The sequence below is a fragment of the Rhineura floridana genome, chromosome 9 (assembly GCF_030035675.1).
Source record: "Rhineura floridana isolate rRhiFlo1 chromosome 9, rRhiFlo1.hap2, whole genome shotgun sequence".
NCBI classification, from domain to species: Eukaryota; Metazoa; Chordata; class Lepidosauria; order Squamata; family Rhineuridae; genus Rhineura; species Rhineura floridana.
The window spans coordinates 109,694,579-109,711,580 of NC_084488.1; the positions used below are offsets into that span (position 1 = coordinate 109,694,579).

General features: G+C 42.3%; 1 protein-coding gene across 1 annotated transcript in view; it reads left to right on the forward strand.

Moving 5' to 3' along the window:
- Positions 1-17,002, forward strand: part of PRKG2 (protein kinase cGMP-dependent 2) — a 90,843-nt gene that overhangs the window by 10,777 nt on the left and 63,064 nt on the right. The window contains exon 3 of the mRNA XM_061583217.1: positions 13,972-14,138. Coding sequence (XP_061439201.1) covers positions 13,972-14,138 — 167 coding nt within the window. The remainder of the gene's footprint in view (positions 1-13,971; positions 14,139-17,002) is intronic.

Genomic DNA, 17,002 nt, shown 5'->3' on the forward strand with positions numbered 1-17,002 from the left:
TTGGAAATTTTTCAGTTGGCTTCAGAAATGCCGTAGAGAGTGATCTAGTTTAGCATGCTTATTTTATTTGCATTTAGTAATCAAAACTAAAAACTTTGAAACTGCCAAACTTGCCAAATACTGTATTTGCAATTAGGATCCAGAGCACTGAAAAATTTTCTGCCTGACGTTGGTGTTTAGGTTTGTACTTGAGGCCATCATTCAGAATGTTCAATTCTCTTGTTTTAAAGTGCACTTTACAAGTTTCTTAGCATCCAGGTCCTCTAAATTATATGCTTAACTTTACAATAAACAGAATTTCTCCATATTTAGGGTTCTGTCCTGTGCTTGTCACACTCAAAATAGACCCATTGAAATTAATGGGCACGTCTAACTTTAGTTCATTAATTTCAGTGGATCTTCTTTGAGTAGTAATCAGAGTTTGGAAAATTACTTTTAAAAAGTAATAAATTACAGTTACAGTTACATGGCCCCCACAAAGCAGTAATTGCCGTTACAATTACAATTGCTGTGAAAGTAACTGATTACTTTACTTTTACTCAAAAGTAATTGATACAATTACATTTTCGTTACTTTGAAAAAAATGCCTACAAGGTGCTGACCTTGGCTGCTGCACATCTAAGTAGCCTAAAACAACATTAAAAATAAGCACACACACACAGAGGGTAGTAGATTTTTTTTTTATCCATAAGATTAACAGAATGGCATAACAGAAGCTCACATCCCCTCACCCCACCCCCAGCAATGATGATACCCCAACACACATATTTTTGTATATATATATTGCCTCCAGCTCTTTTCTCCTTCCACTCCTGTCAATTTTTAAACAATTGTTTTCTCCACGCCGTCTTGCTCTCCACCTCCTCCCTCATTGCCTCTTAAGCACCCATAGAGCATGAAGGAAGAACAACGCTGCACAGAAGCCCAATTTGAAGCACATGATTTTTATTCACAAATCAGAGGAGCAGAAGACGTCCCCTGCTCCCCCCCCAAGTAATGCACAAAAGTAATGCTGGAAACATTACAATTACTCCTCAAAAGTAATGAAGTTACTACTCGTTCTATTACCAGCAAAATGTAATGAAGTTACCCGCTAGTTACTCAAAAAAGTAATAAATTACAAGTAATTCGTTACTTGTAACTAGTTCCTTCCAAGCTCTGGTAGTAATTAGCTGGATACAACCTTTAAAGACTGCATATTTAAAGACGCAAGGCCTCTTTAAAAGTCTCTATGTAATGAATAAACTTGTATTGCTTCTACTTTGTTCTTCCCAGGGAAGAGGGACTGAATGTTAAACTACTCTGGAACTGTAGCTGTGTGAGGGGAATGGGGTCTCCTAACAACTCTCAGCACCCTTAACAAACTACAGTTCCCAGGATTCTTTTGGGGAAGCCATGACTGTTTGAAGTGGTATAACAGTGGAATAAATGTATATAGTGCAGATGTAGCCTAAAATTGCCTATTTGATTTCCCCACCCACTCCCTCATATTCAATCTGAGAGCCAAACAAGATGCAGTGGGAGCAGCCACATTTCCTTATTCACTCATCTGCCCTGTTTGCATATATAGCAGGAGAGAAGCGGTATGATTTTAACAACAAAAGGCTTGCAGGGGGAGGGGAGTGGACCCCTCCCCTGCCTTACCTTGACACACAGAATAGCTACAGAGCAGCCTTACCCAATCTAGTGGCTTCAAACTGTTTTGGATTCCAACTCCCATCAGCCCTAGCCAGCATGGGCAATGATCAGGGATGATGGCTGCCCACAACAGCTGGAGGACCTGAGGGCACCAGTAACACCATGCTGGTTTGCTCCTGGTACTGGAACCAGACTAGGACCAAAGGGCTGGGTTGTTGGATTGTGGGGAGACCCACATCCACCTTCTGTCATAAAAATTAGACCACATGAAAAATGAACATGGCAACTCTGGTCATGACTAGCCCCCTTACTTCACCACGGTCAGTGCTATGAAATGAAGATGCTGTTTTGTGCCATGTTGACTTGGTTTTGTGTTTCTGAAGCTAACTTTGTACAGTGATTTCTTCTTTCCTTTTTGAAGTTCTTTCGTTTGATCCCCCCTTGTTTTGTTCAGCTTGAAGGTGCCCCCTAAGACCCTATGTTTGTTTAGAACAGCTTTCCCCAACTTGGTGCCCTCCTGTTGTTTCAGACTACAGCTTCCCATTAGCCCTAGTTAGTATGTCCCACCCTTTCCCAATGTTCGGTTCCCTGGTTGTTGTTAGACTACAACTCCCATCAACCCCCGCCAGCATGGTCAGTAATCAGGAATGATGGGAGCTGTCATCCAGCAACATCTGGGGACCCAAAGTTTGGGAAAGGCTAGTATGGCCAACAGTCAAGGATGATGGGTGTTGTAGTCCAAAACATCTGGAGGACAGCAAGTTGGGAATGGCTGCGTTAAGAAGTTTAGGGCTGATTTCAATGGAAGCAGACTTGATCTATTGCTGTGCACAACCCCTTTGTTTCTATCTGTGCGGCCTCCTGTGGGCATCCACCCAAACACCATTGAAGTGAATGGGAGCTGCATAAGAGCAGCTTAATGCCATTGCACAAAACAACTCCTGTTAATGTCAGTGGGGTTTACGTAGGAGAGGTTCCCAGCGGATTGTGTCTTTAATTCCTTGTTTTCCATTTCTCTTTCTGCTCTTGATATTTGAACCTTGTAATTTGTTTTTTCCACTTCAATATCATATAACAGAGGATAATTCTTACTGTGCACGATTATACACCCACTAATTATTACCCTGAGAAGATTTAATGGGAAATCACAGCGAAGTTTGTAATTTTTGTTTCATCAATCAACGTCTATAGGGAGAAAGTAACTGCACCAGACGGGCCTTTAATGGAGTTAATGTTTCCTAATGTTCTCAGCAATAAATTAGTACACCAGTGCAAATAAAAAAGTACAAATTAAATTGTTGGCTATGGGAGTGGAGTGAAGAGTAAGTTGATAGGAAAGTGATAATGAGGGGAAACACTAAAGTTTCGGTTCATTGTGATGTAGCAGATTGGAACAAAAAGTGACTCTGCAGATCACGAGGAGTCATGGCACCGCTTGATTCTGCTTTGGCCAAACCTCACCTGGACTACTGAATCCAGTTATGGCCACCTAGGAAGGGGGTAGAAATTCAATTTTGGTTGCGTTTTAATAAGAAACTACCTCCTTTTTTACTTCTCAAACCAATATACAAACCGAAACACAGCTGTCCTTTGAAATTCACGCTTCCCAGGATTTTGCAATGCTGTTCTCCAACCAATGTGTACAAAAATGTACGTATTAGGTAAACGTGTGCATAAAACCCCACATATTAGTGAAAATAAAAAACATATTAGGGAAAATTGCTTGCAAAAACGTGCATATTAGTCAAAACGACATAGAAGAACGTGTTTAGTAGGAGAAATTAGCACTAAAATGGTGAGGATGTGTAAAAAAAATACACAAAATGCTGCAGAAATGTGAAGAATTGAATTTAACATTGAAAAAATGAGGAACGAAGAGAAGCTGAAATTGACAGCATTGTCCATCTCTTGTGAGCACCACAGTTTGCAAAGTATACTGACAGCAAACTGGAGCATGCCCAGAGCATGGCAGGAAAGATGGTAGGAGAACAGGTTGGAGAAGCTGACCAAGTTTATCTAGGAAAAAAGACAATTCAGAGATGGGCTGTCACATAGATGATCTAACAAATTTGTTCTCTTACTGCTCCAGAACAGCCTTCCCCTATCTGGTGCCCTCCCGATGTTTTGGACTACAAAGCCCACCACCCGGGCCAGCATGATCAGTGGTTAAGGGTGATGGAAGTTCTTCCAAAACATTGTGAGGACACGAGGTTGGGGAAGCTGCTCCAGAGGGTAGGAACCAAAATCATTGGGGTCAAATTTCAATAAAAACATTAGGAAGAACTTCCTGACGGAATGAGTTGCTCAACAGTAGAAAGCAGGGGCTGGATGCCCACCTATTAGGGATGATGTAGCGTAGTGGTGAATATCCTGCATCGGTTGGGGACTGGACTAAGTGAGCTTTTGGGTTCCCTTCCAATGCTGTGATTCTATGAATAGGTGAACAAATTTCCACCTCCACTGTTGGAGGCAGTATGCTTCTGAATACCAATCGCTGGAAAGTGCAGGAGAGGAGAGTGCTGTTGTACTCAGGTCCTGCTTGCAGGCTTCCCACAAACATTTAGCTGACCACTTTGAGAGCAGGATGCTGGAGTAGATGGGCCACTGGCCTGATCTCCATGATTACACTGTTTGCTGAGGGGAGGCTGGAGGGCTGTTGCATGTTTCACTCCTCTCAGATCTTTCATCAGCTTAGAAATATATATATATGAGGGGCTCTCTTATGTCACATTAGCATACTATCAACCCCAGGTTGTGATAACTCTCCAGGATCTCAAGGGACGTGTCCTCAAGAAACATGTCCTCATCCCTGCCACCTGAATGCTTCTAACTGGGGATGCTGCTGACTGAACTGTCACCTTAATAGATGCAAAACATACATTCTGCCATTCAGCTATGGTTTTCCCTCCATGTGCATGCTTGAGGATCATGGCCTGTATGTACATAACCTTCATTTAAGCCGGAGTGATTTACAGCAATGACACAAATCTGAAAGTTTCCATCTCTGCAAAAGATAGTGACCTGAACAACAGTTTTGATATATGGATGGTGAAACTTCGGTCTGGAGTTGAAGACTTGTATTTATTGTGGGACTTAATGAGCTGATACAACCAGGCAGCTGAAGTTACACATGGAGATAAAAATCCATGGGAAAGAGGTGGTGCGGTATTCATTTCAAGGAGGCGTTGATGACCCCAGGGAAGGAATTCTGAAAGGACTGCATCTGAGCTGGGACCAAGAACACGTGCGGAAGAAGACAGAGGTGGCGACCCGTGGCTCTCCAGCTCCCATCAGCCCGAGCAAGGATTTCCTGTTGTTGTTTCTTTTGATTTTTTTTATCCACCCTTCACCATAAGGTCCCAAGGCGGATCACAGCAACCTAAAAATACAGTATTAAAGTCAGTATTAATATCACTAAATTTTAAACAATACCGTCAAAGAAATAGGGTGGGTCCTAAAAATGGTCAGGGATGATGGGAACTATAGTCCACCAACATCAAGAAGGCCACATGTTCCCCACTCCTGATGTAAGGTGGTCCTGGTACATATTCAGAATGGTGTTTCTATAGCAACATCTGTGTCCATAAAGCTGTTACATTTAGGCTATGATTAGGGATGGGAAGGTCTGTTAATTTTGGTTCTCTCAGTGTCTTATTATTTTGATCTTAAATTCAGTCCTCCACATTTCTGCAGCAGTTTGTGAATTTTTTAAAAAAAATTCTCATGAAAATTCTCCTGCATTTTAGTGCAAATTTCTCCTAATAAACACATTTTTGTAGTCAGTTTTGACTATGTATTTTTTCAAGCAATTTCTCACAAAAATGCAGTATATCATATATTGTTTTCATCCATATATTCATTTTCATGCACACTTTCCTGTAACATACGCATTTTTGTAAACATTGTTTGGTGGGCGAACTGCATCGCAAAATTCGGATACGTGCAAATTTCGAAGGATGGCCGTGCTTTGGTTCTCATATTGTTTCAGAAAGTGCGAATTTGGTAGATTCAGCTGGAAATGTGAACTATATAGAATTTCTTGCCCAGGCAAAATACCAGTGATACAGGCTTTTTATTTTTCCTGGAACAATAGCTCCTTCGGTGCCTCTTCTCACATTATCTTCCCAGTGCCAGAGCTGCCGCTGCTGCAGCATGGCTCCCCTAAGTATGACGAAGGTAGCATCAGAAGCCCTAGGTCACATGGGAAGTGTCTCTCCTCTTCCCCATGGTAGAATCAACCCTCACAGAAACAGAGCCAAGTGCTGGTCCAGCACTTCTGCTCTTATCTTTGGCTTCTAGGGAAGAGACATATTGCAGACGCTCCTGGGTTGTGAGCATAACTATGGTTTCATGTGGTGAGGCTATTGCCTGAAATTGACCACGTAACAATCTCAGAACTCACAACACCATTCAGAGGACACATCTGCACTATTATACCACTTTTAGAAGTCCTGTTTTTTCAGCAAAAAAACCAAAAACCAAAACCCTGGGCACTATAGTTGATGGCTGAAGGAGACTGTTCCTAGCAATCTAGAGATCGCTGGATGGAAGGATGTTTTTATCTGTGATTTTTGAATTGTGTTGTTGATAAAAATGTGCTGATGTGTTTGTGGCAATAAATTTAATAAATAAATGTTTGTTAAGGGTGCTGAGAGTTGTTAAGAGACCCCTATTCCTCTCAGAGAGCTACAGTTCCAGAATTCCCTGGGAAGAGGGATTGATTGTTAAATCACTCTGTGAATTGTAGCTCTGTGAGGGAAAGAGGGGTCTCCTAGCAACTCTCAGCACCTTTAACAAGCTACAGTTCCCAGGATTCTCTGGGGGAAGCCATGACTGTTAAAGTGGTATAATAGCACTTTAAATGTAAAGTGCGGATATGGCCAGAAATTAGCCTTCTGTTGGAAATGGCAAGCTCCAGGAGCAAACTCTCTCTCTTTTATTATATGGCACTTTTAATATATAACAGAACCATACAGGGGAAAAAAACAAAGATGGAAGAACAAGTATATGAAGCCATATAAACCCCGTAAATCAGGGAAAACAAAATTCACAACAGAGTTTTCATGCAGAACCATTTTCAGATGCCTTCCCAAGTGAAATGTTAGGTAGCCTGAATTGGTCCCTTAGAGACTGTATCAATGTGTTGGCCAACTCTGTGGAAATTTTTAATATTCAGGCCTAATTAGGTATTCCTTAGGTAAAAAAAAACACTTCTGCAAAATGACGGTAGAGGTTAGCCTGTGCTCAGAAAATTTCTTTTCAACTGAACATTGTGACCTATATACAGGCAACTTGCTATGCAGCAACTAAATTCTTGAGGTTTCCATTTCAGCCTGCAAACATGATGATTCTATGCCTCTGATCTAATTTTTCTAGACTTTTATCATTGCCATCCTTCATTTTCAAGCTTGCTGTACAGGTAATAAAGGAAATAAATCCAGCTGCAAAATGGAAAGTGATCATCCACTCTTAAGGTGCCCTCCAGAGATTTTGCTGTGAAGCCTGGTTCTCTGGGACAATTTTGCTTTGTTTTATGAATCCATGTCAGAAGAGACCTTGGAGGTTTTCAGAGTGCTGTGTTGAGATATGCTTTGTTAGATGGATGAGCCTCACGGAAGCAATTATGAAAGCGTGGAGCTCTAGGGGCAAAGGTTGCCCTTCAACATAGTTATGGATTTAGATCTGTACGTTTCCAAACGAATCCGTTAAATACATTTTAATGTCTCAGTTTCATTGTCTCATGGCATGTGTATGCTTCATCTAGTATAGAATGAGGAACCTGTGTGGCCCTTTGGATGTTGCTGGACTCCAACTCTTATCATCCCTGACCGCTGGCCATGCTAGCTGGGGCTGGTGGGAGATGGAGCCCCATCAACACATGGAAGGCCACAAGTTCCCCGCATATGATGTAGAGCATTGATGGCCTCAACTGACACAGGCAGCATTTCTTTTCGGCACTCATGGAGAAGGCAAGCAAAATGATCTGAGGGCTTGAGCACCTTCCCTTTGATCAGGGGTGAGGACCTTAACACGGTTGAACTGGCTAGGAGTGTTGGAAATTGAACTCCGGCATCCCTGGCAGCTGGCTTTCCAGGCCCTGCTAAAATACCTCCAGTGAAGAAGTGCCCCCCTTTCCCCAAAGGCAGCTAGTTCCACTCTCAAACAGCTTTTATGGCAGGGGTGGGAAACTTTTTCAGCTACATTCCCTCCTGGACAACTTTCTGAGGGCCACATGCCCACAGTGGTTGCGGCCAGAGGCGAAAGTGGCCAGAACACCAAATGCAAGGCCCAGGAGCCCGAGCTCCCACAGCCGCCCCCCGACATAAACCAGCAGCAGAAGCCTGGGGAGTAGCAGCTGAGTGAGCCCGAGGACACAGAGAGGAAGACAACATTGAAACAGCAAACAGCTTCGCTGTAACAAATGCCTGTCGCCCTTCTGCCTCTCGAGAACTGCTGCCCCCGCTGACACCACCTCCTCTTTCTTGACAGTGCCGATAATGATAATGATATTTGTTATTTAAATTAATTTTTGTAAATTGTATTGCTTTTATTGTATTTTTATACCTGTGTTTATTTTTTTTGTAAGCCGCCTGGAGGGCCTTTGGCCAAAAGGAAGGGTATAAATAAAATTTAATAATAATAATAATAACTACAGCTTCCATCATCCCTGACCATTGGCCGTGGTGACTGAGGCTGATGGGAGTTGAAGTCCATAACATCTGGAAGGCCACAGGTTCCCCTTCCTTGCTTTTTGAAGAAAGGCTACGTTGTTTGGATCATCTTAATTTAGAAAAAAATACGACCAAAGGAGAACATGAGAAAGATTTACTAAATTATGTGTGGTATGAAGAAAGAAGAGAGAGATGTTTGTCTCCCTTTCTCATAATACCAGAACTCATTTTCATCCATTGTTTCTGATTAGAGATCCAGGACAGGGAAAATAAAATAACTGCTTCACACAGCTCTGTGAGCAATGGGAGTTGTCCTAGGATTTGGTGACGACCACCAGCTTAGCTTACTTGAAAAGGGGGTTAGAGGTCACTTCCAGACAATCTGTTTATTGAACATTCATCCTGATTGGTTTGCACAAAGTTTGTAGGGAGACTTGACATCATCATCTACAGCATTTATTCAACATTCATTCTAGCTTGTTTGCAGGGAGATTATATGATGTTGCCCCAAGCAAATGTTGTCCTACACTTTCCTTATCACAAAAAGTCTGATTGGAGGTAGGAAGGAAGTGGGCTTGTTCCACAAATGCTCCAAGTCAACTTTAATTGCAAAACCTGAATTTGCCAGTATGTGATTGAATTGCACCCAAAAATACAACAGTCTGGAAGTCCCCATGCAGACTCATGGAGTAGCTGCTTTTCATATTATGACAGTGTGCAATCTCTGTGTTCAAAGGCCGCTGAATACCAGTTGCTGGGAAAAACAGCAGGAGAAGACTTGCCTTCATGAGTTTCTTTTGGTTTCTCAGAAGCATCTGGGAGACTGTGCTGCAGGACCTTTGGTCTGACCCAGCAGGACTCCTCTAAGGCTCAAAGATTGCAAAAATACAGAATCTATGTTGCTTTGGTACTTCAATTTCTAAGAAAATATTTGGAGCAATGCATAGCTAATGTGATGAAAGAATTACTGATGTCTGCAACTCTGTCTGCTGTTTCAGAGCAGTATGCCACTCTGATGGAACAATGCAACTTGAGCCAGATTTGATATATTACAACACCCTTGTTGCTGCATATTAATCGTATGGTTCAAAGTTCTCTACTGAGTCTCATAATGGTGCCAACAAAATACAATCTTCTCTTGTGTGTGGTCATCTCCAGACTGTCAGTATTTTGTAGGAAGTATTCAGTCGCAACACATGGCACAATAAATCTAACTATATAATATTCTCCTAAGCTGTCACACAACTGTCACATGGGGGCGAGATGGGGCGGGGCGGCAGGGTTTAGGGCAAGCCAGGTGTGTGGGCAGCTGTGGAGTGCGCAGGCAAGCAGCTGGAGGGGAGGGGGAGCGGCCGGGGGAGCAAGTGGCGGCAGCAGCAGCCTGGGTGGGAGGCAGGTAAACACCTTAGGTGGGGAGGCGGCCTTGGCGCGCTGTGCAGAGATGAGCAGGAGCACCATGTGTTGAGGGGGCAGTGGCGGTGCAGGGAAGCGATGCAGCACAGGAACAGGCAACTAGCATTTGTGAGCCCATGGCGACCAGTGCGTGCCAACACCTGGAGGCACTGGGGGAAATTGTGAGGGGGGTTGGTGAGGGGAGTGGGGTGCATGGGGAGCATTTGCAACTGCCTGGGTGGGTGCATTTGCATGTGTGAGAGAGAGTCTGTTTGTGTTTCAGGGGTGCCTCAGGATGTGTGTGTTTGGGAGTAGGGCGTTGGTGAGCAAAGCAAATGGGGACAGAGCCCTCCATGTCTCTTAAAATTCAATGAGGAAATGCAGAAAAAAGTGTGAGATAAACCCATTAACAGGAAGACATACAACCACCATACATGCGAGTAAGGATGAATGCTCATTGTCATGGAATCTCCTTACAAACAAAAAATAATAAATGCTCAATAAAGAGCGAATGTTATTTAACTCTTGTGTAAGCTTTGTGCAAGCAATTCAGGATGAATGCTCCTGATTTTCACCTGGTATTCCTGCGATTTCCCTCCAGCATTACATCCTTTAAAGCATACTGCAGTTCTGAAATAGCCTTTGCTTTACAGCTTGTTCTTTTGTTATAGTCAGAATAGCAACATAGATTTCAGAAGTTAGTTTACAAGCATATGTGATGCTGTCTTCAGGGGATAATTTTAATGATAGCGGCTGTGAGTAGCTGCATCTCTTCTTGCATGCTGATATCATCGTGCTATAGATGAATTTGCTACACTAGGGCTGCATGCACACCATACATTTAAAGCACATTGTTTTCCCCAGAGAATTCTGGGAACTGTACTTTATCCCTCACAGAGCTACCATTCCCAGCATTCCCAAACAAACTACAGTTCCCAGGACTCAGACCTAAATACAGCAACTATATGGGTAGGGATTTAAGAAGGTATCATTTTTCATTCTGCCCTCTATTTGTCACAAGCAGCACTGTTTCCGTTCTGCTGCAGTTCATCTTCCATCAAAAACTGCATTATTTATCTTGCTGTCTGCTATAGCAAAATTAAGTAACTTACATAATGAGTTACGTAAATTAAGTAAGTGTCAGTACAGTAATCTACTCCATTTATTTCAATGCAAAGGAAACACCATGCAAATAGGGAGAAGAGTAACCAATTACATATCACTAGCGGATTGAAAGTAGCAACTACTGATTGCTCTGGACTTGGGTTGGATAAGCAAAGATCGCAATTTCTGCTCCTGTTTCCATTGGAATTCTCCAGCATCCCAACTCTTGTCTTTTCCATCCTTTCTTTACTGCTTGTTATACTTATCTCTAGAGAGCCAGTGTGGTGTAGTGGTTAGAGTGTTGGACTACGACCTGGAAGACCAGGGTTCGAATCCTCACACAGCCATGAAGTTCACTGGGTGACCTTGGGCCAGTCACTGCCTCTCAGAAAGGCAGTGGTAAACCCCCTCTGAATACTGCTTACCATGAAAACCCTATTCATAGGGTCCCCATAAATTGGGATTGACTTGAAGGCAATCCATTTCATACTTATCTCTGCCATTTCCTCCTTTCTCTGTTGCCTCCTTTACTGTCACAATCTGTTCCGTACGCAGGGACCAACCTCTTTTTGTTGCTATTGCATACTTTACTCAGTAAAGTCTCAAAGGGTGCCTCCAGACTTGTCACAAATTTGTAGGAAGGATTCAGCTGCATACCAGGAATAAAGGTTTGCACAATTAAAGTGGATTAAATTGCTGTTTTGCCCTGGTTCAACAAATCCACTTAAAACCAGCAGACTTTTTGCAATTAGAGAAGGGATGAGGAAACTGCACACTAAAGAGTGGGATGAACTATCAATTAAGAGGAAGATGTATGAATCTCCCACAAGCAATTCAGGATGAATTGTGTGTTGTTGTATAACCGCAAACGGGTCAGATGCTCAAAAAGGCTGGGTGCCATCTAACCTCTGCATAAGCTTTGTGTAAGCAAATCGGGATGAATGTTCAATGAACAGTTCATCGGAAGGAGCTAATGTATGCTGACGGAACTGCATAAATAAATTTCTAGAATAAGAGCCCTCTGGGCAAGGATGAAATAACGTGATCTGAGGAGCTAGTGATGTACTATAGTGGTGAATATGTGGTGGATGTGGAACATTTTTTTGCTCTTGATGAAATATGCCATATGCCTTTGGTAGACATTTCTAAATGTCCACTTATGCTTAATAAAATAATGTGAAGGACTGTAAAGGAAAGGAAAGCATGTTGAAATATAGCAGGGGAAGTAACCTAGTAACTACCATTCCCATCATTCCTCTCCTACAGCCATCCTGGCTGGGGCTTCTCCCTGATAAGCCAGGATCACCAACTAGCCTTTGCTGCTGGCTAATGAATCCTGGCTGTTGGGGAGAAACAAACACATGTTTGGACATGACGAGAAGCTTATCCCCTTTCCTAGTTTGTTTACCTGCTCATCAGGAGTGGCTGGTGCAGTGCTGTGCATCCGACCTCCTGGCACCAGCATCACTGCCGCTCACCTGGCTGGTGTAGGGGTGGGACTAGGTGGTGGTGAGACCAGGGCCATGTGGGCACACTGGTGGGCGTGTCAGATTTCTGCCCACACCATCTTGACCTTGGCATCCCCTTATTCTACCCCATCCAGGTAAGCAGCAGCAATACTTGTGTCAGGAGGGCAGTTTCATGGCCCTGACCCACCTAGCTGGTCAAGTAAAAGGAAGAGGGAAGCAGGGATGACTGGATTCCATGCATGATGTAGCCTGCACCTCATGCACATTAGGGTTTATTAAGCCAAACATCTTGACTTATCATTATGTGAGAATGCAGCTGCAGTGTAGAAAAGGTTCCCTGAAGATGGCATGTTTGAGACCCTGACATGACCATTGTCCTTCGAATGGAGAGACCACAAGTCAGTGGTAGAACACATAGTTTGCATGTATGTTTTTGCCAGAGCTTGGAAAAGTTACTTTTTAAAACTACAGCTCTCATCAGCCCCAGCCAGCATGGCCACTGGATTGGGCTGATGGGAGCTATAGTTCAAAAACGTAACTTTTCCAAGCTCTGGTTTTTGCAGGCTCAATCAGTGATATGAGTTGTCCCAAACATTTTTTCTTAAGTCACGGAAGTTCTTGATTTGGCCAATTTGAGTTCCATTTAGTAAACAAAACTTTTTTTTTTTTTAAAAAGTATATCATGTTAACTTTACATACTGTATAAATATCTGAATTCCCACCACCACCATCAGCCCAAAGTAATTCAGCTAAAATATCTGATCAGGAGATGGAAAAATCAGTAAATGTGCTTTAAATGTTATACAATAGGGCCCCACTCAAACAGCGGGTTACGTTCTGGACCCCCGCTGAAAAGCGGAACTCATTGAATAGAATGACGCGTGACCCCTGAAAACCGCCGTAAAAGCAGAACAAGCGGGGGCTTTAGTCTAACTGCGTCTAATTGAGACCGCCGCATTAGCGAAGCACCGTAAAGCGAAGTGCCGTAAAGCGGGGCCCTACTGTAGTTAAACAACACTTGTAAATATTTGAAAACATGACAACTCAATAGCATTGAGTTGTGTAGATTTTCAGAAGAAAATGAAGGCTCTATAAACTCTTAACATACCACTTTTACCATGCCTGAAGATACGCTACAATACAATACAAATTTTTATTATTGACTCGATGAACCTATCTGACAAGCTGTGCTTCCAAGGGACAGTCACATCAGAAAAGTTAATTGCAACAAAAAGTTCATTACAGCTTTGATTTTAGGTTTGACTGGCATTCTGTTGCCCAGTTTGACGTGTGTTGAGTTCATTTATTAATTTGTGTTACTAATTTGTTTAATGCATTTCCAAAAGCGAAAGCAAATTCAGTGGAAAATACACCGGCAGGAAAATTTTCCACCCCACATCACTGGGCTCAGTCCTTGGCATATCCTGTTTGGAAGATCAGGGAGCAGGTGATGTGAAAGGCTTCAGCCTGAGACCTTGAAGAGCTGCTGCCAGTCAGTGCTCAACTAGATAGACAAATTGCTGGACCTGAAATACAGCAAACAGCTTCCTGTGTGCTGAAGATTTTAGGTTGCAGCTAAAAATGTAAACTACCTTCATGGGCACTAGACTGTGAATACCATGATGGAGGAACATTTATGTGCTGCAAATGAATATGACTCTCTCTCTCTCTCTCTCTCTTGGTTTACTGAATAAAAGTGAGAAAAAGCTCATCACAGATGCCCTGAGTAGAAACCAATTTCTGAAGAGACTGGACCCGCAGCAGATCAGAGATATGGTAGAATGTATGTACGGAAGAACATACCAGCAGGGGAGCTATATAATCAAACAAGGGGAGCCTGGCAACCATATATTTGTACTGGCAGGTTAGTAACTATGTTAATTTGTGCATTGAAATAGCTGATGCTGGGAATTGTGCTGCTAAAGCTTAGTATGAATGTGTTAGGCTGCATTTACCTGGGAATAAGCCCCATTAAATTCAATAGAATTTACCTCTGAGCAGAGATGCAGAAATGTGTCAATTTCAGTTCTCTACATTCCTCATTTTTCCAAGTTCAATTCTTTGCATTTCCACATCACTTTGTGATTTTTTTAAAAAAAAGGTCCTCATGAAAATTCATCAGCATTTGAGTGCCATTTCCTCCTATTAAGCAAAAGTTTGTATGCAGTTTTGTACTAATACACACATTTTGCAAGCAGTTTTCCCTATCATAATGCATATTTGTATGCTGTTTTCACCAATATTTTCATTTCTATGCATACTTCCCCCTAATATGTGCATTTTGTATGCTTTCCTTGGCTGGCAAACGGCACTGCAATATTCGGAGAAGTGTGAATTTTGAAGCCTGGTTTTATTTCGGTTTGCACGCTTTGTGAACTGAATTGAGTTTCTCTCTTATCCCTGCCTCTGCGCAGACATGGTCGGGATTGCAGCCTAAATGTAAGAGAAGCCCTGCTTGGTCAGGTCAAGGCTCCATCTCATCCAGCATCTGACCTGTTGATAGTTTGCAAGAGGGCAACCTACCTCTCCTCTTGTTAACGCCCTCCTGTCTCAGCAACTGCATGCCGCGTCTGAATTAGGGATGTATAAAATTCCACCCAATTCAGATTTGGTACCAAATTTTCCATTAATTCACTTATTCTCAGTTACTGAGGATCGGATTATAATTCAGCAAATTTCCATGGCTATTTTTGAAAACTGATTTTTTTAAAAACTGCCTCTAAAACATCACATCAATTGCAAGAATGACATTTGATCGATATTTCCATTAAAAAAAAGTGAAAAAACCCGCAGTTTGGTAAAAGCAGTGGCTAGTGGATACAGAATGAACTCAAATCGATGCCAGCCTGTTAGGCAGACAGAATGCTTGTGAACCGACACCAGCCAACAGATCCCATCCCTAGTTTGAATGCAGAAGTTCCATTAGCTATTGTGGCTAACGATTTTTCTAGGCGCATCTGCTGTTATTTATGACTGTATGGAGATACTTGTAATAACGTATGTTGTGCTTTAAGTGCCTTCCTCCCTCATGCATCCATCACTGCAGCCCTATGAGATAGGCCATTACAATTATCCATTTATATATGGCCGGCTAGATACCTTATCCACTCTTCCCTATCCCAGAGATGTTCATGAGAACAATGGAGATTGCTATCACTTTTTGTTGCCCATGAGCTTCTTGCTGGAACTGGGTCTGAACATCTGACTGGACATTCTTGCAGCACTAGGCTGGGTGGTCGTTTGGTCTGATCCAGCAAAGCAGTTCTTAGCCTCATAGTGAGGCTGCAAAGGCCACAAGCAGCCAAAAGCCATATCTTGCTCAAGTTAAATGCGTCTTCGCCGCAGCTTGCAAAGTATGGGTTGTATCATGTTTGAAGTAGACCAGCTTAAATTAATGAGCATTACTTGCTTAGGTCCATTGATTTCAGTGGGTCTACTCTGAGTGAAACTTAGTTGGATACAACCTTATGTTGCTTGACTAATATTTAATCATTGCAATGCCTCTTAAGCTGCATTCCTGAGGGCCAAACTACAGTAGATATGACAGCAGCTCTCAGCTCTCATGTCTGCTTGTCCTATTCATGTATAATGCAGGGGACCCAGTTTTTTTAAATATGTTTTTATTTTGGAATTGTCATAAGAAACAAACAAATCAAAAAGAATCCCCCCAATAGGTGAAGTATACAATTTCAAACCAAAAAATTCAATTTTATAATGCAAGAGACCCAGTTTTAATTTCAAAGTCCTTTTTCTTTGTTGTGCTCCTCTCGTGCTTGTGGGCTTCACATTGGGGCATCTCGTTGACCATCCCGAAAAGAGGATGTTGGACTAGATGGGCCTTTCGTCTGATCCAGCAAGGCTTTTCTCCTTATGATGCAGGGACAGGAAGTGAGCTGCGCTGCAAGAATAATGTCTGGTGTGAAAGGCTGTGGGGAGAGTTCAGCTCTTCACCCCCATACCTCTTTTGATGTCAGGCACACAAGCATACCCGCATTGCATGGGGCAAGATGAGTGATTAAATAAACATGGCTGCCACCTTCACATATAGTTCGACCCTTGGTACAATTTACAGTGCCATAGTTCTACTCTAGTCAATAAGCTGAATTGAGTTAACTCCTAATTAAGCCACTGAAATCAATACTAAGGAGTCATACATGTCATTAAGAGCAAAGCTGTTCTTTCCTCCCCCCAAAATGTGCACCTCAAATTTCCAGTGGCTCCATCCATTGCCGCAACCATCTTCTTATATCTAACAAAATAGCTATTTTGTGGACAGTGTGTGGTGATCTATTCAACTATTTTATGCTGAAGGAAGCAATTGCAACAAAGAAAGACAGAGTCATGTTTAGAGGTCTCTCCCATATGAAAACCCGCCTTTAGCTGAAGAAAGAAATAAAGTTTAGCTTACAGAAGGTGGTAAAATATTGTTAACACTAATGAAATCCATTTTTCAACTAATATAAAAAATGTGTAAAAGAAATTGCCTGGAGCAGAATCTTCATGGAGAGATTGTAATTTATCTCGCTGTATATATTGAAAGAGTTTAACGCTCATGTAGGAGATTTAAGCCGTAGGCTTTATAATCCATTGAGATTTATTCTTAGTTCTCTGCTAGGGATAGATCACACAAACAATGACGTACTAGGCAAGATATCAGATTACCTGGCTGCCCTTTTTGGTAGCATATAATGTAGAAGTGACTGTCTCCTTCTTTCCATATGACCTTTC